At 40.6% G+C, this 20,548-nt stretch overlaps 2 protein-coding genes and 1 long non-coding RNA gene across 7 annotated transcripts in view; 2 read left to right on the top strand and 1 right to left on the bottom strand.

The window, feature by feature from the left end:
• The first annotated feature begins 1,501 nt into the window (after positions 1-1,501).
• On the top strand, positions 1,502-8,932 carry rnf6 (ring finger protein (C3H2C3 type) 6). The gene is made up of 4 exons (XM_041968591.1): positions 1,502-1,597; positions 2,606-2,761; positions 3,645-3,809; positions 4,078-8,932. Exons 2-4 carry the CDS (start codon positions 2,614-2,616, stop codon positions 5,940-5,942), a joined length of 2,178 nt encoding a protein of 725 aa, XP_041824525.1. The 5' UTR covers positions 1,502-1,597; positions 2,606-2,613; the 3' UTR covers positions 5,943-8,932.
• Positions 8,150-19,709, bottom strand: LOC121629082. Its single transcript, XR_006008334.1, has 2 exons — positions 19,675-19,709; positions 8,150-8,235 (listed from the first exon to the last, which is right to left on the bottom strand). It is a non-coding gene; the product is annotated as an uncharacterized LOC121629082 (long non-coding RNA).
• atp8a2 (ATPase phospholipid transporting 8A2) overlaps positions 11,519-20,548 on the top strand; it is a 48,355-nt gene continuing 39,325 nt past the window's right edge. For 2 of the 5 annotated variants that reach the window (XM_041968588.1, XM_041968586.1), the window contains exons 1-3: positions 11,519-11,754; positions 13,945-14,052; positions 18,841-19,018. In XM_041968588.1, the coding sequence (XP_041824522.1) occupies positions 11,712-11,754; positions 13,945-14,052; positions 18,841-19,018 (329 nt within the window). In that variant the 5' untranslated portion in view covers positions 11,519-11,711. The remainder of the gene's footprint in view (positions 11,755-13,944; positions 14,053-18,840; positions 19,019-20,548) is intronic. The other 3 variants (XM_041968587.1, XM_041968590.1, XM_041968589.1) reach the window with 3 other exon arrangements.

Below are 20,548 nucleotides of genomic sequence, written 5' to 3'. Positions count from 1 at the left end.
CCCCCCCCCCCCTCGTCAGATGCCACAGATCCAGATGCCTTCACCTCCAAGAGATTGTGCAGACTGGTTCAGTGAGGTGGTCCAACACTTGTTCAACTTGAGTCTCTGTTTAGAGAAAGTCCCGGTCTTGTGGAAGAGCTGTGGTTCCGGTTCCCAAAACAGCCCACCCCAGGGAACCAAACCACTATAGACCCATTGTCCTGACCTCTCATCTAATGAAGACAATGGAGAGAATCCTCCTTGGCTATCTTCTCCCCCAGGTGAGCTCTATGCTAAACCTATTGCAGTTCGCCTACTGACCTGGCATTGGGGTGGATGATGCCATCATCTACCTGCTGCATCAGGCCCTGTCTCCCCTGGAGTCCCCTAGAAGCACTGTGTCATGTTCTTTGACTTCTCCAGTGCCTTCAACACCATCTAGTCATTACTGCTGCAGGGGAAGATAGAAGAGGCTGGCGTGGACCAACAGATGGTTGCTTGGACCATCAACTACGTCACTGACAGATCACAGTACTCTGGATCTGTAGGATCTGTGGCTGTGAATCAAATATGGTAGTCTGTAGCACAGGGGTCCCCCAGCTGCTCTTGTTAACGATGTACAACTCAGACTTCACCTATAACTTCACCCTTTGTCATCTGCAGAAGTTCTCCGATGACTCTGCCATTGTTTGCTGTATGTCAGAAGGGAATGAGCAGGGGTAGGGGGTCATTGCTAGATTTGTGGACTTGTGTGAGCAAAACCACCTGCTCCTCAGTACCAGCAAGACCAAGGAGATTGTAGTTGGGGTGCTACTGCAGATCAATCCACAGCCATCAGACTGTATAACAGCTCCATATAACACCAAATGTACAACTCATTTCTTATCAATCCAGTCACCTTGTACATTTGTCTCATCACACTCAATTGCTTCCCACCACTCTTTGTGAGCAATTATATTTAAATAACTAATTATTATTATTTTACATTTCTTAATATAATACACAGTAAAATATGTATATAGTTAGGTACTATTACTATTGCAGTTGTTGTCACTGCAATCATGGTATTGGGGCACATTTTTTCATTATTCAAATAGTAAGTATTAAAATCCACTACATAATACAGGGTAAGCGCTCAGCCATATAGAGCAATGTGCAACAGCTTTGACTTTATACACATTCAGCTCATCCTTTTTGTAGTTAAAAACTTAATTAATTCAGAAAGCGCTTTCATAATTATCAAAGTTAAAACATTTTTCCATAAAGACTACTGCTTATTGCAAGTGGTCTACTTGCTCTATCACTGTGTTTATTACATTAAGAAGTGATAACTACACCATTACTCTTAACATATAGCAGCTAGCAAAAGTAATTTCCCGAAAACCGGAATAATTTTCACAGTAATACCAATATGCCGCTTTGCCACAAAGAATAGTCTTTTAAGTATATAAAGACTTGCGCCATGTTTTGTCGTTGTGCTTCCAAGGAACTATTGAGCCAAGCAGGTTGTTTGTGACGGACGACATAATGTAGTACCACTGGTCCCATCTTGGAGAGAGAGAGAAAGAGAGAGAAGGGGGAGCTGAGCGAACCGTCCATATTATAGCTGCTTTGTCAGGTACTTAATTCCTTTAAATGTTGCTGTTATTATACCTGGAAATACGCTTTAATTACGTGTTAAGTTCCATGAATGTTATCCGCTTAATACAACTGTTAAGCATGTAAATACGTGATGAGTTTGTCAGCCCTGCATCTTGCTGGCGAGTCAGCTAGCACTGGTGTCGACTGATTGCTATTCGCTAACGTTGGTTGGGCTAACATGCTAGCGCTTAGTTAACGACTGAAGCATTGCGCATTCTAATTAACCCTTAGCAGTATTGAAAATGCCACAAAACTGACTGATATATTTGTTCGACATGGACGTGTAATATTTCCAGACGCAGACATTTTAAAAGTCCTTTTGTTGAATATTGCTGACAAGATTCTTTGTCTTTACTTCTTTGGTGTGGGTTTACATTGAGGAAACCTCTGTTTAGTCACTCATGTCCCGCCTATGTAGATCAGCGATTGGATGCTTCCTGTGTCGCTCGGTGGGACTAGGGCGGCGATTGGTCGCTTACCAAGATGACAACGCCAGTTTTGTTGCTTCGTTTCCCTGCCTTCAACATGGGCCTCCGTAGATAGGGTTGTCAGTTGGTTTGTACTACCTTAACATTATGAAGTCTGTCGGCCGACTCTTCTTGTTGATTAATTGAGCGTTAGCTCATGTGTCTAAGTAGACGAGTCTACAGCGCTAAGCTCCAGGCCAAACCTTAGCAAGATTATCATAGCCTTACTGAGTCAATTCCTAGAAGTGTCTTTCGACAGAAAATGGATGGCGTTGATTTAACGGTTGATCTTTTCTGCTGAAAGGCAGTGTTAGAGAGCTTTAATTTGCACTGTCTGTTGCGCCAGTATATGTTACAATACAGCCGAACACGTTTGTTCTTCGTCTATTCACCTAATAGCATCTGACTGCGGGGTTTTTCATGGGCATCCAATACTGATTACAAATGTCCACTTGTGGAAAGCTATTGTGGGTAGGCATTTCATCTTTATTTGACAGCCTTCCTCATCTACCCCTCAGCACTTTTCATGGTGATGGACCCTCCTGGTGGGGGAGATGAACGACGGAGGCAGGCAGAACGTCTTCGACGGGAGGAGGCATACTATCACTTCATTAATGAACTGAGTGAAGAGGAATACCGCCTGATGAGAGACAGCAACCTTTTGGGAACCCCTGGTGAGGAGAACCCTGCACTATTTAAGTACAGACTAGAACTATTAATATAGACCCACTCGCATATATTCTATATATATTCTAAAAGGTTTTACAGTATGTGTATTATATTCAGGGATGAACAGGTAGATTCTTCTGTACCAGTATTGTTTTTTTATATTAGTTTTTTGTTTGTTTGTTTTTTTTTGTATTGGTTTTAAATTGACTAGTGATCACCTAACCTTGCATCAGATTCTTTGCCACTCAAATTTACACACATGAACAATACAGTGGTTCCAGTGTACAGTTGCACAGACTGTAAATTCATAGAAGCTTGTACTTTGATATTTTCATGACTTAGTTCTCACGTCATGAGCTAAGTGTGTCCATAGAAAGTGGACTCTGAAGGGGGGCATGATCTCAAGACCAAAACATGTTCAACAGAGCAGTTTTTCTTGCCTGAGTATGAAATGCAGAAATATACTTTCAAAAGTGAGATTTGAAATTTATTCATTCATAAGTCAAATCTTGTTAAAAGACAAATAACCATTTTAAAGTAGACAAAAATTTAAATACGCTCTTAGCCAATGTAAACAAGTAACATAGGTGTCTTTCTGCTGTCAACTGTAAACAACGGGATTGGTGCCATTAAGAACTTTTCATATTGAAAGGAACAACAGGAGAAACCATCATAAAATTAAAAGTGTATGGATACAATGCATTTAACTTTCAGTAGGATTTTAGAGCAGTAAAAAGCTTTTAGAAAGAAATACATTTGTAATCAGTTATACAAAAAAATTACCTGTTCTTAATCTTAATTTAAGAAAAAGTTTAAGTATAAATGTTTTTCTCTGATGCTCATGACACATTACAGCCTGCATGTTCATATAGACCATTTGATTTACAGGGGAGGTGACTGCAGAGGAGCTTCGGCAGCGTCTGGATGGAGCAAAAGAACGTTTGTCATCTCAGTCTCGTATTGAGCAACGTTCACAGAGTGCTGAGTCCGGAGAACTGCAGAGCAGTAGCGGTGAGGGAGACGAGAGAGGGGCTGGAGGGAGACGAGGAGCAGGTAGGTTGGAGCAGAAGGGTCTTTTCTGGGTTTCGTATGGCTTTGGTTTGATTCCATTTTGATGAAAAAAGAAGCCAAAAACATCAAAGAATGACATAACATAATGGATTTGGACTTGATAAAAGATAACTTTAATTGTAAATTATTATTACTTATTGCCAAAATTATGTTCTTTATTACATGTATAATACAGTATACCTTGTGTAGGTTCATACATATTTATTATTGTTTTGTGTGTTTATTTTTTTGTTTGTTTGTTTTTTTATAGGTGGCACAGAACCCAGAGCAGAACCGTCTAATGGTGATTCATTACTGGAGTGGCTTAACACTTTCAGACGCACTGGTAATGCTACTCGCAGTGGGCAGAGTGGCAACCAGACATGGCGTGCTGTTAGCAGGACCAACCCTAACAGTGGAGAGTTTCGTTTTAGCCTGGAAATCAACATAAACCATGATCAGCCAGAACCTGGAGAACACAGTGATACTGTGGACACTGCAGTAACGGCAGAGTTGCCGGTGACTGCCCCGAACACAACTGCACAGTCTACTATACGCACGACTTCCTCCCTCTCCAGCCCTCGCCCTTCAACCACACCAAGGCCAGCTCCATACCCCTCCCCCCGCCCGGCCATCAGTAGAAGGATGCAGACACGGCGTACACGCAGCAGTACTACCACACTTTCAATGAGTCCTTCTGCAACTCCTCCTCCAGAGACCACCATGGCTGCTGCTCAGAGGAGGGGTACCACTTTGCACTCTTTAGCACCTCATCCCACGGTTCCCAATCCTCCTGTAGATCAAACCACACCTTTTCAACAGCAATCCCTGAATGTAGAAGTCGAGCAGAGGCATGATGATATGTCTGCTTCTTTAGACTGTCCTCAGGTGTCACCCCAGTCTGGGTCACAAGCTGCAGCTGTGGGGCACGAATCACGTGGCAGTAGGACTCGATCACGTGTTCGTGCACGCAGGGGTGCAACAGCGAGCGGGGTTTCATCTCGCATGTCAAGGCAAAGTCGTTCCCCTTTGAATAGAACACCCGTTGTCAGTTCCCCTCCACCATCCAACAGTGGCTTCAGTGGCGCTACCATTCACACTGTTCAGCCAGGCAGCATCACAACCTCAGTGTCGATGGAGACTGGGGAGACTGTGTCAGAAACTGCTGCTCCAGTTGAGTCAACTGGAGAGATAGCTGAACGTGAGAGCGAGTCCCACATATTAGGAACAGGAAATTCAGCAGTGAGGCGGCATCCAACCATAATGTTGGACTTGCAGGTGAGAAGGATTCGTCCTGGTGAAAACCGTGATCGGGACAGCATTGCTAGCAGAACAAGATCCCGCGCACGAGTTGCTGAGAATACTGTCACATTTGAAAGTGACAGTGGTGGATTCAGACGCACAATTTCCCGTTCTGAGCGAGCTGGCATCCGCACCTATGTGAGCACTATTCGGATTCCACTGAGACGCATCAGTGAAACGGGCTTGGGAGAACCTAATTCCACTGCCCTGCGCTCCATCCTGCGCCAGATTATGACTGGATTTGGGGAGCTTAGTTCCCTAATGGAGACAGAGGCTGATTCTGAAACTGTTGCACCTAGCCATGCAGATGGCAGTGGCATTAATAGTAACACTAGCTCTGCCAGTCGTCTACATTCAAATGACAGTGCGCCTGGTCAGGTTGGTACAGGTGAGGTTGTCCAGGAGAGGATGGGTTTGGTTGGGAGTGAGGATAGCCAGAATGGACAGGCCAGACTTGCGGGAGGAGTGGTGAGCACCACAGATGGACGGGCTAATAGCAGAGACACCAATAACCTGGTTGAAAATGGCACCCTACCCATCCTGCGGTTGGCACACTTCTTTTTGCTCAATGATGATGAAGATGATGAACATCCCAGGGGCCTGAGCAAAGAACAGATTGACAATCTATCCACACGTACATATGGTCAGGCCAGCCTGGAGGGCGAGATGGGTCGTGCATGTAGCGTCTGCATCAATGAATATGCTCAAGGCAACAAGCTGCGCCGCCTGCCCTGTTCCCATGAATTCCACATCCACTGCATTGACCGCTGGCTCTCTGAAAACAACACCTGTCCCATTTGCAGGCAGCCTATACTTGCTGTGCATCATGACTGACCTGTTTGCTCACAAACATATTCATCATACTCATGGCTGGCTGAACTGAGCAAACCCAGGTTGGCTTTGCATGTACATAAGGCTTTACTGGTTTAATTTCTTAGAAAATATCCATTATGTTAAAGAAGGTTGAACCAAAAGTGTGATTTAAAAAAAAAAAAAGACTATAAATGCAGAGAAAATTAACAAAACTTTATTTTTTTAGACTCTTTATTTTCAGGATCTCATTTTATTTTCTTCTCTCTGTGACCTTGGTCACTAATCCTTTCATAAAGCTTCAGAAATACATATGTCAGTAGGTGGCACTGTGCTTAAGGAGCTCCTGTAGCTGCTGCTTAATAGTCTAAATTTTTGGTGTCTGATACATGTGACGTCTCTTTTTCACAACTGGACAATACAAATCACTTCTAGACTTGATTTAATTAGTATAGGCTGTAAATAACTTACCACTGCTTATAATGTTTCTGAAGTAAGACTTATTTTCATGCCATCTGCTCAGATTGAAAGCAGGAAGTTTTTTTTTAAGTTTATTTTTTAGCATTTGCCATTTTAAGGCCTCAACATCCCATTTTAAAGTGTCCCTTTACAAAACATTAAGAAATGTATGGTTTATAATGAGTTGTATGAGTGGTGTATTAGGTTTTAAAATAAGTTTTATTCTGCACATCTATTAGTATTTCTTAAGCCTTTAAGTCTCAATGCAATATATACATCCATTGGTCACTCATCAAAAATCTGCCACATGGAAATTACAAACACCCATATGAGCAGCACAAGTCAAATGAAATGCTGAAGGCATGTAATATTCAGGGATTCAGACTTGTTGGTATGAGTTGTGCAATATGGAAAGAAAAGTATTTTGCTGTTCATTGGTGTTTACATTGTAATGCCCAATTGTCATCGCCACTTCAAAGTCTTTAAATTAACGTTGTCTCTCACTTTGTTTTTGATCCACATCTGACAGGTGAAACTAAAAAAATTAGAATGTTGCGTAAAACTTAATTCTGTAATTCAACTTAAAAATGTAAACAAATATATAGATTCATATGCAAAGTGAGACATTTCAAGCATTTATTCATTATAATTTTGATGATTATGGCCTACAGCTTATGAAAACCCAGAAATGATAATCTTAAAAAATTACAATATTACATGAAAAAAACAACAGTATTTTTGAATACAGAAATGTAAACCGTCTGAAGAGTATAGTCATGCATATGAACTCAGTACTTGGTTTGAACCCCTCTTGCATGAGTTACTGCCTCAGTGCAGCGTGGCATGGACGTTATCAGCCTGCGGCACTGCTGGGATGTAATGGAAGACCAGGATGCTTCACAGTAATCCTTTGGTCACTGAACCAGGTTTTGGTTCTTTTGGCAGTGTGGGCAGATGGCAAGTCCTGCTGGAAAATAAAGTCAGCATCTCCAAAAAGCTTTTCTGCTATAGGAAGCATGAAGTGCTCTAAAATCTCCTGGTAGACCGCTGCGTTGACTCTGGACTTAATAAAGCACAGTGGACCATCACTGGCAGATGACATGGCTCCCCAAATTAACACAGACTGTGGAAACTTCACGTTGCACTTTAAGTGTCTTGGATGGTTGCCTCTTCAGTCTTCCTCCCGACTCTGGGACCTTTATTCCCAAATGAGATGCAAAATTTGCTCTCACCAGAAAAGAGAATTTTGGACCACTGTTCAATAGACCAGTGGATTTTTTTCTTTAGCCCAGGTAAGACGCTTCTGATGTGTTTTGTTCAGGAGTGGCTTGACGAGGCATACGACAGTAGAAGCCCAACTCCAGCCTCAGTCCACTCCTTGTGAAGCTCCCCCACATTTTTGAATTTTTTTCTGATGATCCTCTCCAGGCTGCAGTCATCCTTGCTGGTTGTTCCACCTTTTTCTTTCACACTTTTCCCTTTCACTCAACTTTTTTATTGATGTGCTTTGATGCAGCACTTTGAGAGCATCCAACTTCTTTTGCAGTTACATTTTAAAGCTTCCCCTCCTTGTGGAGGGTGTCAGTGATGGTTCTTTTGCACAACTGTCAGTTCAGCAACCTTCCCCATGATTGTGAATTCTACTGAAATAGACTGAGAGACTATTTAAATGCTGAAGAGTTGGATTAATTAGCTGATCAGAATGTGGCATTTAGAGGCTACAACATTAAACTTTTTCACACTATTAAAATTTTCTGAGATTTAGATTTTTGGGTTTTCATAAGCTGTAAGCCATAATCACCCATATTATAATAAATAAATGCTGTGAATATCTCGCTTTGACTATATAATAGTTGACCTATGAAGTTTTGCTCGATATTCTAGTTTTTTTAGTTTCACCTGTAGTTCATGCCTGCTTAGTAAAGACTTGAAAAAATGGCACTGAAAAATTAAGTAAAATTATTGTTTTGGTTTTTTTTTTTTCGGTTTTGAAGGTGTAAACTAACTCAAAAATACAAGACAGTTATAGGAAAACTTTGTTTATAGCATTAGATTCTTTTGATGCATTTCTTTAAGTTCCAGTATGAGTGCAACACAAAAGGTAGAATTTGCATTATACAAGGTTTTTCTGTGCTTATTACATTTTGTTTATTTATTTTTTTTTAGATGTAGCGTGAAAGAGATGGATCATGGACTGAACCACTCAGTCAGTGTTTCCACCAGAGTCACTTTATACATAAACACTTGTAGTACACAAGAATTACTACATCTGTGCAGTTAATATGTTGCTAACAAAACTGCAGGGTGCAGTATAGTTTGTAAGAGTGTTTGAGAGTGTGCTAAGTGTGTATGGGTTAATTGTGTGTGAAGGGAAGGCTTAGAGTCCATTAAACCTGGTTCTCTAAAACTTTGTATAGTGATTGTCCATCTTGGAGGGTTGTGGGCAAACAGTTCTGAAGTGATTATTTATTGTGTTCCTATTTAATAAGATGGACATCAGATTTTAAAATGTGATATGTTAAAATGTGATGAGTGAATAAAACAGCTATGAAAATTATCTTACTATGTAATACAATGAAAACATTTCTTTTTCTCCTCTGCTACTTAAGAGCTGTGTAAAATCTTTCTATGGTAAAAAGATATGTGCAGAGGGGAGGAAGGTGCACATGCATCACACGTTAGCCACGCTAATCAACTGTTATTAAGAATGCCATAACCAGTAAACATCCCAATCAACTGTGTCGTATCCAGGAAGGATGGCCATTTAATAGATATCGCTAACTTCAATGGTAAACTTTGGTTAAAATAAGTGTGTGAAACAGGGATTTCTGGGTGTCTAAAAACCCTTAAACCCTTCTCTAATTTAAAAGATAACTGTGTTAATCGGTTTGTTTTTGAATAATTTCAAATAGTTTCAGTCATAGCTTTGATTATTTTTAAGACTGCACGTTAAATAAAAGTTTGTTGTGGCTTTTAATCACACTCATTGCATTTTTAAAGAACCTTATAGAAGATATGAAAAAGCTCATTGGTATTACAAACACGAAGAGTCTCTTCTGTCTTATAATGCATAGTAAATACACTGTAATGAATCAATCAACACAAATGCAGCTGTTCTAATGATGGAGCTGCTGGAGTTCACTGACTGAACTGACTCTGTCAGAGGGTTGCCCACCAAACCCTCAAACCCTAGTATCCTCATCCCTTGTCTACCTATATTTCACACACTGGTTAGCTATAACATTGCCTCTATTGAACAAATATATCTGTTGTCACCTGTCATTGTTTCAGAAAAAGTACATTTATATTTTATGACAATACAGCTCATCTTTTAATGACATAGCACTTTATTGAATACATAACAGCAACCCAAAGTGCTTTACAGAACAAAACAAAAAAAGAATATACAATTACTAAAAACAGCTGTAATTAAATAAAACTAGAAGCGCTCGGCGCAGACTTCTGAAAAACCATAGGGTCACTCATCCGATAAAAACCACAAAAAGCCTTTGAACCTTCTGGATCACCAGATCCAGAACATCAACATGATCCGGGTCAGTGTCAGATTGTAACATTTACCATTATCTGATGAGTTGGAAGCTGTAATGCAAAATTAGCCCTATTTTCTGGATCCAGATGGTGATGCGGATCACCCCTCAAAATGTAATCACTTGTTCCTTTGTTCCATTTCTACCATTTCCCAAAAATGTAATTAAAATTCGTCCATAACTTTTTTAGCTATGTTGCTAATGGACAGACAGCTTGACTCTACCATGATCACCGATCAAAGTGTTTCATTCTGCTGCACACCTAAATTATATTAATGGGTCAACATGCTTGGGCAGAAGTTGACAAGTTATTGGGGAGAGCCATTTAATCTGAATCAGGTGTGTTGGAGCAGGAAAACCTGCAGGACTACAGCCCTCAAGGACTGGAGTTTCCCATCCCTGGTTTAGATAATAAAATCACACAATTAGGTATTAAACTTAGCTGAAAAAGAAAGGAGATTTGTGTTTGGTCAATTATTTATCCTGCTTTAAAAAAACCCAGTTGTTGAATTATACATTGCTCTCTCTTAGCCCAGATTTTGTTTGAATACAAACTTTTTAGCAGCGGTTAATTGTTATTTTTTTTAATAAAAAAAAGTCTCATTACTAAAACAAGTTGTTTCTAACAGTTTTTAGCATTGTGCAGTGTAATAATAATGAGTAGTTAAATTATAGTCATAACATGAACAGTGTTTCTGTCAGATGGGGCAGGATACTTCCAAAACTCACCATGTCTGGACCACAAAGGTGGGAGATTTATGGGAGATAATTTAGATTTTGCGTCTAAGCATCGGGAGCGTGTACGTATCTCCCGATGCGCGAACCCGTACCTCAATAAAGCTAAACAGAACAAAAGGAGGAATGTCACCGTTTCCGTTGACAATAAAAGCTTGCTCCCTATGATTAGGGTTAAGCAAAAATGTCTTAATTAAAATCATAACTCCTCGAGCTATAAATTATCTAAAATGTCAGCAAGGTTTTTAAGAGGGTAGAATCACTTTCAGCCCTCTGAATGTTATCAGGTTCAAAACAAAACAAAGTTAATTTAGGCCAGATGTGCCCAAGTCCAGTCCTCGAGAGCTATTATCTTACAACTTTTAGATGCACCCCTTTCTCCAACACACCTGAATCAAAAGGCTGAATTCCCTCATGCGCATGTCAAAGCCTGCCTGGTAACGAGCCAACAATTTGATTCAGGTGTGTTGGAGAAGGGATATCTCGAGGACTGGATTTGTGCCCCCTGTATTAGGCTAATTATTGTCAGTGACCAAAATATAATACGAGGATCATAGGTGATAAAAATATGTAGCTTAATTATTATTTTTATTTGATTTGAAGAATGATTCTTATTTAATAAGCAACTGAAACTAAATGTTATTTCAACAAATATTGGCATAAATATAATACAGATACCTGTGTATGGCATTATCATAACCAGACATGATGGCTCTTTTATCTCAATTTTTCAGCCGAACCTGTTCATTTATTATATTTTATTTAATATTATTTTATTTGAATACGTTGTTAAAGAAATACATTTATTTTGAAAACACTGACCGGAAATAGAATATATTTAATTCCCGTAATAGACGCTGGTTTAAACTGCCCCCTACAATGTTACCTCCGCGGTCCAACCGTCAAATAATGAACGTTGAACAGCAGCAGGTAGGGCGACGGCAGCCCGGGCCCGGAGCAACCTTTTTCTGCTCTGTCAGTGAGCCATGAGCATGACAGCCATCCGGCCTCCTCGTCCCAGCCGCACCGACTGTCGTTCTCCACCAGCAAGATGTATTTCAACCGGAGAGCCAAGAAGATACACAGCGAGGGAGGTAAGCTAAAACCGCACCTAATTTAATCTTCGACTGCTAAAACTGCGACCTGTCATAACAAAATGCTTATCTCGTGAACGGGCCTGTCACTAACAGACATATAGCGGCCTGTATATAGTCGTGCGTATTAGGTATGTGCTCAGCATAATAACGGGGTACCGTAATGTCTGGGACTGCGGCATGGATATGATGTGCAGGTATTTATCCTCGATCCCTATTCAGTTTTTGAGACCAGAGATGCAAGGACAGGTTGACTGCAGGTAACTCCTTCAGGTAACAAAATCAGTTTTTACATTAAAAAAATAATAATAAAAAAAAAAGTTAAAGGGTACCTTTCTGTTTAACATCACAAGAAAAGGACCGCATAATTAAGCTTGACCTGAAGAATATGTCGGTCGTGTCATCGTTCTCGTTTTATGCACCGTATTAAACGTCCTATGTCATAATTACAGTATTACGTAATTGTTGCATCAGCTTATTCTGTGTTGTGCCCCTGAATTACATGGTATTTCCCTGATAATCGACTATTTTATTTTTGCTTTTATGATGGCTCATAACAAAATATAATTAAGTTGTTTAAATGCCCAAGTCAAGCGCCTGCAGAGTCAATCCAATAACAGCATACCCGATTTAAAAACCACGTGACCACCTAAAGCGCGCTCCTTTGGAGCCGACCGGAAATTAATCTTAGCTCACTTTAGTCCATATTAGACCCCCCATCCCCCCCCCCCCCCCCCCCCCCCCCCCCACCCCCCCACCCCACCACACACACATAATTCATATAGGAAAAGTGATAGATAACATATGAACAATGGCTTTTTACTTTTACATGATATCCATCTGACTAGGATTACTGTTTATTTAATTTTTTTTTCGATGATTGTATATTCTTTGTTATAATAAAACATAAAGATATTATAATAAAGTTAAGATGGGGATTATTAAGCAGGCTGCAATAGATGATTTCACACGTGGCAAACAGACATTTAATTGGATTTTTCTGGAGGAGAGGAGCATGTGTCCGTCTCATCCAGTGGCTTTTAATCGAGACTGGCATATATTGTCAGGCTGCTTTGCGGTTTCGTGTGTGTATGTGTTTGTGCGTGTGTGTGGTGTGGCTGCATGCCTCTTTCAGTTTCCAGAAATAGAAAGCAGGACAAATTGTGAGTAGAGATGAGCGCCAATTGGGCCATGATTGTTTTGTTTTTAAATGTAGAACTTACCCTTTTGACACTAAGACAGCACCTTTTATTGAAGAATGTAGCATTTAACCTTTTTGAAACTATAATACCAATTAAGTTAAATTACTGTTTTAACCATTTTCATATTAAAAACACAAAAATGGAAAATAAATAAATTATTAGCCCACATATGTGTTTTTTTCATGTTTCCTGTATTGTAATCTCTTGGATCCTGACATTTGATTCTTTGCTCCAGTTAGCAAGCTGCCACATCTCAGGTGATGACCTGTGCAGATGCCAATCTGTCACATTTATTTACATTCGCAAGCAGTTGATTTGAATTAAGTTTGTTTTAAGGAGATTATTGATAGTGTGTGATCTAAACTGTTAATAGCATATTTTAGACGAGTACTCACAAAGTAACACTGGTCAGAAACTACATGATTCAGTTGATCAGATTATTTTAAGATTATGCACCAAAATAACGCTAACAACCTGTAATGTTTATATCTTCTGGTTTTCACAGATTGTCTTTGACAGCCTCCCGAGTTTGTATCCTAAAAGAAAATAACTTTTACTGCTGTTGGTGTGGCTAGTTTATGTGAGTGAGGCAGTTTACAAAGCTGTAAACCATTCATCTGTTTTGGGAAGATAATGACTGGTCGTCATGGCTACCAAGCTAAAGAAGATGCCATTTGGGAGATAGAGAAAAGCCATGTCAGTTGTAGAAATTAGGTATTTGCATCATATGGCCATATGGGGGCACTCCTGGGCAAGCTACAAGGTTTTGGTAAAGTCCAAAGTAGGCAGCTCTGCAGGATGGCGTCTTATGTACTGTATGTATGCATAAATCTTAATATTACTATAAAAACATCAGTAAGACACACATACAGACAAACTTAGATTTGCTTTTGTCCTCAAGGAGCTCTGTGTGTGGTACCGTGTTTATAAATTGACTTATTGTCTTGTGTGTGTTTTCTTCTGCCACTGCCTCTCATGGCACCCACAGAGCAGTTAGTGTTGACCACCATTAGGCAGGAGGCTTCAGAACTGCAGGACCCAGGCCAGGGTGCCAGCGCTACCATGCGTGCCCGGCTCACAGACAGGTTTGACAAAAGTGAGTTTGCTCAAATTAGACTGGATGATGCCCCCTTTTGTGTCTGGAATCCCAAGGTGCATGTGCCATGCACAACGGCTAGAAGCAGGCGTCTCCAAACCCCTGGCCCTTAAGAGCTACAATGTGGAGAATTTTCCTGTCTCTGATTTTCAGCTGTAAAGGATACGTCTGTGGCTTCCGAATAATCTGTAGCTCCTTTGGGCCTGGAGTGATGAATGCTGGAAAAGATTTCACCCTCTCACTGCATGCGCTCATAGATAGTAGTGAACACATTTACCAGATCATGCTGGTGAAGACAGAACTATAAACAAAACTTTCAGTATGACTATGTGCATGCTGTAGAGCACAACACATGCATGTACAGACACAGCATATGTCAATAGAGCATGTACATGAACATGGCTGCATGCATGTGAGTGAGCTGGGAAAGCAGAAAAGTAGGAGGGCGCAGGGGAGTAGCTGCATGTTGGGGTCTCATGTTGTGTATTCTAGCACTGAAAAATGTTCATTTACATTTGTGTGTGTGTACATGTGTAGAAGAAGTGTGCATAGTATGCGTGTATGTATTTGTGTGTATGGATACATTACTGTAATTTACGTTGGTGTGCGTGTCGCACCTGTAGGATTAACAGGTTATGGATTAGCAACAGGTGAAGTTGCAGAGCAGACACAGAAAGGATTACCATGCTCGCTCACTGCATTCCTAAGAGGCTTTCTTGCCTTACTTCCTACTCTGGTAAGGTAGAAAATGGACCTACAGGGACAGCTAGTAACCAGGTTAACCTATACCTGGAAATAGGGCCTGCTGGTTACTTAGGAGACCAGGGCAACCATGGGACACAAGGGTCGCTCGGGCAGACGGCGCTCAGTTGGTAATGTGTTCTGATTGCACAGCATTATTGTGGGGTGGACAAAGGTATTTAGGGGAGAAAGTTCTGTTTTCTAAACTGAATTTAAATACATGGAAAGAAAGCCCGTCACCAAAAAAAGAAGAAAAAATAGTTGACAATCCAACAGCAGTTGTGATGAATAATTGTCAATCAGTTTAAAGCACTATCACATTTAAATTAATGGTACTAGAGGCATGTCATACCATCTTTTTGTTAAAAATCCAGAAAAGCTGAGTACTCCTTTTTTGTTTGGCTTGGAACCAGCATCAGATGAAAAATCTTGAAATCGTACCTGAATTTTGAGGAGCCAGTAATGGAAAATGGAAAGGAAATAGAGATGGAAAATTACATTTGAGTCGGTTTCATCCAACTGTTTATAGATAAATGAAAAAGTCTGAAAATGATTGTCCAAGTTGATTGCAATTACTTCACATAAAGGGACTCAAGTGATTATGTAATAGCCATGACAAGTAGTAGTGGTTTTGTGTTTAGCTCAAGAACACTTACAAGAGTTTTTCACTGTCATAGACTTTAAACTATTGTTGTTAACAATTACTTCAAATACTTTGCCTGGACAGGCGTGCCAAACACTTTGGGATAAATATGCATACTCATACTTTTACATCCAAGTGGAACAGCATCTGGATTGCCTTGACAATTTCACATGTAATAAAACGCAGGATCAGCCAGAGTATCCATCCCAAGTGTATCTTGTTTGATGGGAGTTCAGAAACATCTGGAGATAATTCTGTAAATCCCAGTATAGCTGTCAGTATGATTAGCAGATATTGCTTTTCTGGCTCATTTAATCTCTGGGCTGCATAATTGGATTAAATGTGCAAACATCTCTAAAGCTACATTTGTAACTTTACCAAAAAAATACAGTTCTGGCAGTTTTAAATACTTTGATTGCAGCCATCCTGAACGAAACCCAGGCGCAGCACCAAGGCGGCGTGTCTGGTGAAATATGCTCTGCCATACTGGAAAATGTAGATGAATTATGCAGCCTGTCTCTATCCATTATTCAGCAGCCTAAGCTGCTTGAACAGTGAAGTTTTGGAACCAGCCCAAAATACAAACGCTACACTACATATTGAGATATGAAGTTTGTGGGACTATTTACATAACAAGCATGTCAGAACTGACTTTGCATTTTTAGATCGTACAGCCCTCATCCTGCCTCTTGAAACAGGTTATTTTATGTTAACTGTGTTAAAAATCTGTTTAGTCTTATAAATTTTTAATGACCTAAGTAGGTGTTCAAGTAAGAGTGTCAGTAAAATTGCATATCTCTGCATAATGAAAAATTTTGGCTATTGTTTTTAAGAAAGGCAATAAGCTTAGTTTAAGACTCAACAACCAAATGGGTAGCTGGCAGTGTTTTGCTTGCAGGGTATGAGATCAGATTGTTGAGTGCGGATCAGTCTTGTCTTACCTGTTTTGGCCGCAAGCTGTAAGAGCAGAGAAATCTGTCTATCTTGGGTGCTTCATGCGTAATTGACCTGGCTGTGCTTTGCTGTGGTTTGTTGCTGAGTCATCAGAGGTGCACTGGTAATGAGTTACGGAGGCAACGGCGTCTCTATTCCATCAGAGATGAGTAACTGAGGCATTGATCTCCTCAGAAATGAATTATAGCTGAAATGTGGTGCTGAGAAAGCCATTATTGATCTTTTTGAAAAGGTGGAGTCGGCTGGGGTTAAAGGAAAAAGAGGATAAAAAGAATCCAGTAAAAAATTCTATGAGTTCAGAAATCAACACTAAGAGATTTTATTTATTTAGTTTGTGCAGAAAGATTTTGGAAAATTATGGAGTGTCTTATGGACATTAAAGTTACTAATTATATGCTGACTTCCCCAGCCTTAAACCTTGCATCTTCCTTAATCATTTCCTCACAATTATTTGCTATCTTTGTTGACCCAAGTGCCATTTGCATTGTAGCTTGTAGAGCTGCGATAGTGACTCAGAGTTCAGTCCAGAAGTACAGTAATAGCCTATTCTGAGATATAGAGATGTGAGATAATCTCTTTATTATCACATTTCCTGGGTAGACTTTGACCCTTGCACTTTGTGGGCTGGTGAAGTATAGCACTTCACTAAGTTTGAAGCTCTTGTCAAGCAGGTTTCTTTTACAGAAGAATAAAGTGAAGATGATTTGTAGCTCCCAAACAATATAAATGACTATATCTCTAATAAATGTAAGAAGACAAATATGGAATTGCAATTTCCATGAAAAAGTGGATGTCTGGTGTATGAAGACATATGACTGCACATCTTTTCGATTAGTCTGATCAGCTTACTTCTGTGTACTTTTACAAATTCTCATCAACTCTAGACTCCTGAGCTTGAGTGGAATATAATGATGTTAACCTGATTTTGGTTATTGATGAGGAGGGAGAGTAACTCGTCCATTGTTGTATTGCTGAAATGGGGTTTCAGGACCGTGGAAATTCAACCTGCAGAACTCTGCCAGTGCTTATTCTTTATTTAAATTATTCATGCAATTAGTCTGTTGTTTTTCTCTCTGACTCACTCACAGATGGAAACACAATGCACTGTCCCAAGATTATCATCATTCAACACTATGAACATCATTATTCCAAGGAGTATCAGATAACAAATAGTAGGAAAAGTAATTTGTGGTGTAATTGATCTCATCTCATAATTATGACCAAGCACTTCAGTACACGTTAAAGGCATGGAAAGAGATTTGGGGATTACCAGATAAATGCAGGCTAGATGATGCGGCTTGCAATAGATGCAGGATGGCATACGTAGAACTTGTGCTCTAAGGTAATGACAAAGATGTCAAGAGCCAGAGGAAATGGGAAGTGAAGTGAACGCTTCAGTTGTACAGACATCAGCGTTGGGAGGAAGCGACATGTGTTCTCCCGATGGATGGCTCCTGACTCGTGGATGTCATTTGACCCATCTGTTTCGGACCGCAAGACTTTAAGGCGACATCAGGCTTCTGGCCCTTTAAAAGCGGAGCCCCGGCTTTGCCCCTCCGCAGCGCCGAAGGAGCTCCATATGGCTTTCCCCTCGTTGTCTGAGCTCTTAACGTTGAACAACCCGATTAAGGAGAGAGGAAAAAGCCTGAGACGCGCCGGATAGAGGCTTCCCGCGGCGGCAGGTGTCCGGATGACACGGCGTCGGAGCTGGGCGTACCTCTTTCTTTCACCGGGACAGGGAGCTTCCTGTTAAGCAAAGACGAAAGAGGAGAAGCACGGACGTGTTGCTGCGTCTGTCCTCACCCAGGTTCGCCGTTGCTACCAGCTGAGCAAACTGTGACGCCCAGACCTGTTTGTATTTTTTTTTTACTCTTCTCATGTCCCCGCACAACTGCATCTGCTTGCTCTGCGGTATGGGGTGCACTTGATGAAAGATGGCCAGCTCCCGAAGCTCATGTGTGTTAAATGAGCGGAGATCACGACGCTTGGAGATGACAAAGCCAGGCGGGCGGGGAGGCAGGGAGTCTGCGGAAGAAGCGTGTTGGATCATCTTCAGTCACTTTTCTGGATAAAATAGCTTCTATCTAAATGTGCGTCCAGTCATCTCTGTGTCAGGCCACCATATGAACTTGCTGATAAACGTAGACAAACCCCGTCTGTTTGTTCGCCATTATGCATCCCTCAGCACATCCATTATAAGCGGGGGGTCCCGTGGGCGTCGCGAAACGCGCGTGTGTGCATTGACGGCACGTGAAAGACTGGGGTGGAGGGGGGGTTATACGGGAAACGTCATTGAATCGACCCGTTTGGCTTCAGCGTACATCAGCATAAAGTAGACTCTAGTAGTAATTGGGCGCCTTCGCCTTTGAACTGTAAACCACGTCTCCCGTCTGTGTCTCTCCCAACCTCCCCGTTGTTTCTGTCTCTGTCTCCCGCTCGCACTCACTCAGCCTCGCCTCTCTCCCATCAATCCAACGGTGCAGGACCTTCTTGCTCGTCCGCCGGTTATCGCAAGGCAGATGATGAGATGTCCGGGACCACTTCCCAGGCGGATCCCATAGACGCTTCGGCGCGGACGGTGCTGCTCAACCGGCCACAGAATACAAAGTTCTGCGACAACCATGTCAGGTAAGCGGCACTCCAACTTTTGCATTATACATATTTTTTTATTCCCTTGATTTGATTTCATTTATGTGTTCTATAATTTGTAAGGGGAGAGATGTGTCCCCGCCAACCACACACACACACGCACACTTACTCACACACACCTCAAAATGGGACCTTATCACGTTATGTTTTTGTATGTCTGTTTTTCACGTTTTTACAATAAACTAACCCGTCATAACGCGATAAGGTCCATTTTTTATTTTGGTGACAGCTCTACGCTATATATATAATTTTTTATTATTAAAATGAATGGCATATTTTATTTGCCTAATAAAGAAATCACACTAAAACTGCACAAAATCTTTATATTTATTATACAACTCCCTCATGTTGCAGACAGTTTGTGATTTTTTTCTTTTGTGTTAATGCGAAGATTTTTTACCCATCTTTACTAAATCCACTTCAACACATAGTGCACATGTACCTTTTACCTTATGACCCAGTAATATGAACGTTTGTTTACAGACGTACAAGGACGTTCTCTGACAGCCTGATTGTATGCTTTTCCTCATGGTTTTCACTATCTGTCGAGTAGACTTTGGACCACTGAGATTTGGTGTCTTTCTCTTTTGAATATTTAAAAGTTTCTTTGAAATCATTTTCACACTTTTTTTAACCTTTTTTTTAAAGATAATTATTCAAATGTAAATTTGTAAATATGATGCTATTATAACAAACCTATCAGAAGACTGTTTTCAAGTCAGTGGCTGACCCAACGGTTGAAGTTAACATAAGTCACTAGTGAAGTGTTTGGCTTTACGAAGTAACATGACAGTGTTGCTCAATCAATACATCTCCATAAATATTTAAAGCATTTATTGACACTAACTACACTTGCATGTGTTTACAGCACTTACCTGTGCTCATTGGGTCGAAGATTTGTACTGTGGTTTTTTGAGAAACTGTGGAGAGTTAATGTGGCATAAGTGTTGCTTAATGTGATTCTCTTCCTCTGTAGTCTGCACAGTTTGGACTACTGTCCAAACATTGTATGCACCCTGTGGCCCAGTACTCAACAGGTGTGTCCCAATTCAGGGCCTGTGCACTTCGAAGTGTGCAGACCCTGAATTGAGACACACCTAACATCAGAGTGAATTTTTAGATAGGATGTAATTATCTGTCATAGACAGAGCCAGCCATGTGCTGCAGTTGTTTTTTTTTTCTCAACATCCTCCCAGCTGTCATCAGCATATGCTTTGGGTTCAGCTGTGGTGATAAACAGTAAGTCAGGCAAATAGTATTAGTAAGTTTCAGACAGATAGACAGACCACGGTGAAAAATTGTCTTCGGCTTGCCAACACAGATAAAACACAATACACTTTTGCATAGGTGCAATAAAAAACACAAATATACAAATTAAATAAAAATACATATAAAATATATAATTAAAAAACTTGTAAGGGTAAAAACCAGAACTCCAGCACTTCAAATCAGCCTGTGGATTGGTCACTTTGAGTTAAGAATGCCATCTGGAATACAAGACATTTTGAA

This window comes from Melanotaenia boesemani, chromosome 18 (genome assembly GCF_017639745.1).
Source record: "Melanotaenia boesemani isolate fMelBoe1 chromosome 18, fMelBoe1.pri, whole genome shotgun sequence".
In the NCBI taxonomy this organism is placed as follows: Eukaryota; Metazoa; Chordata; class Actinopteri; order Atheriniformes; family Melanotaeniidae; genus Melanotaenia; species Melanotaenia boesemani.
Note: the sequence above shows the minus strand (reverse complement) of the source record. Positions and strands in the feature narration are given on the sequence as shown.

What these genes read in the sequence shown, in the direction of transcription:
- rnf6 (XM_041968591.1), top strand. Translation starts at nt 2,614, where the DNA reads ATGGTGATGGACCCTCCTGGTGGGGGAGATGAACGACGGAGGCAGGCA. An exon ending in CAACCTTTTGGGAACCCCTG is followed by an intron (nt 2,762 to 3,644) that starts GTGAGGAGAACC and finishes TTTGATTTACAG; the next exon opens with GGGAGGTGACTGCAGAGGAG. An exon ending in TGGAGGGAGACGAGGAGCAG is followed by an intron (nt 3,810 to 4,077) that starts GTAGGTTGGAGC and finishes GTTTTTTTATAG; the next exon opens with GTGGCACAGAACCCAGAGCA.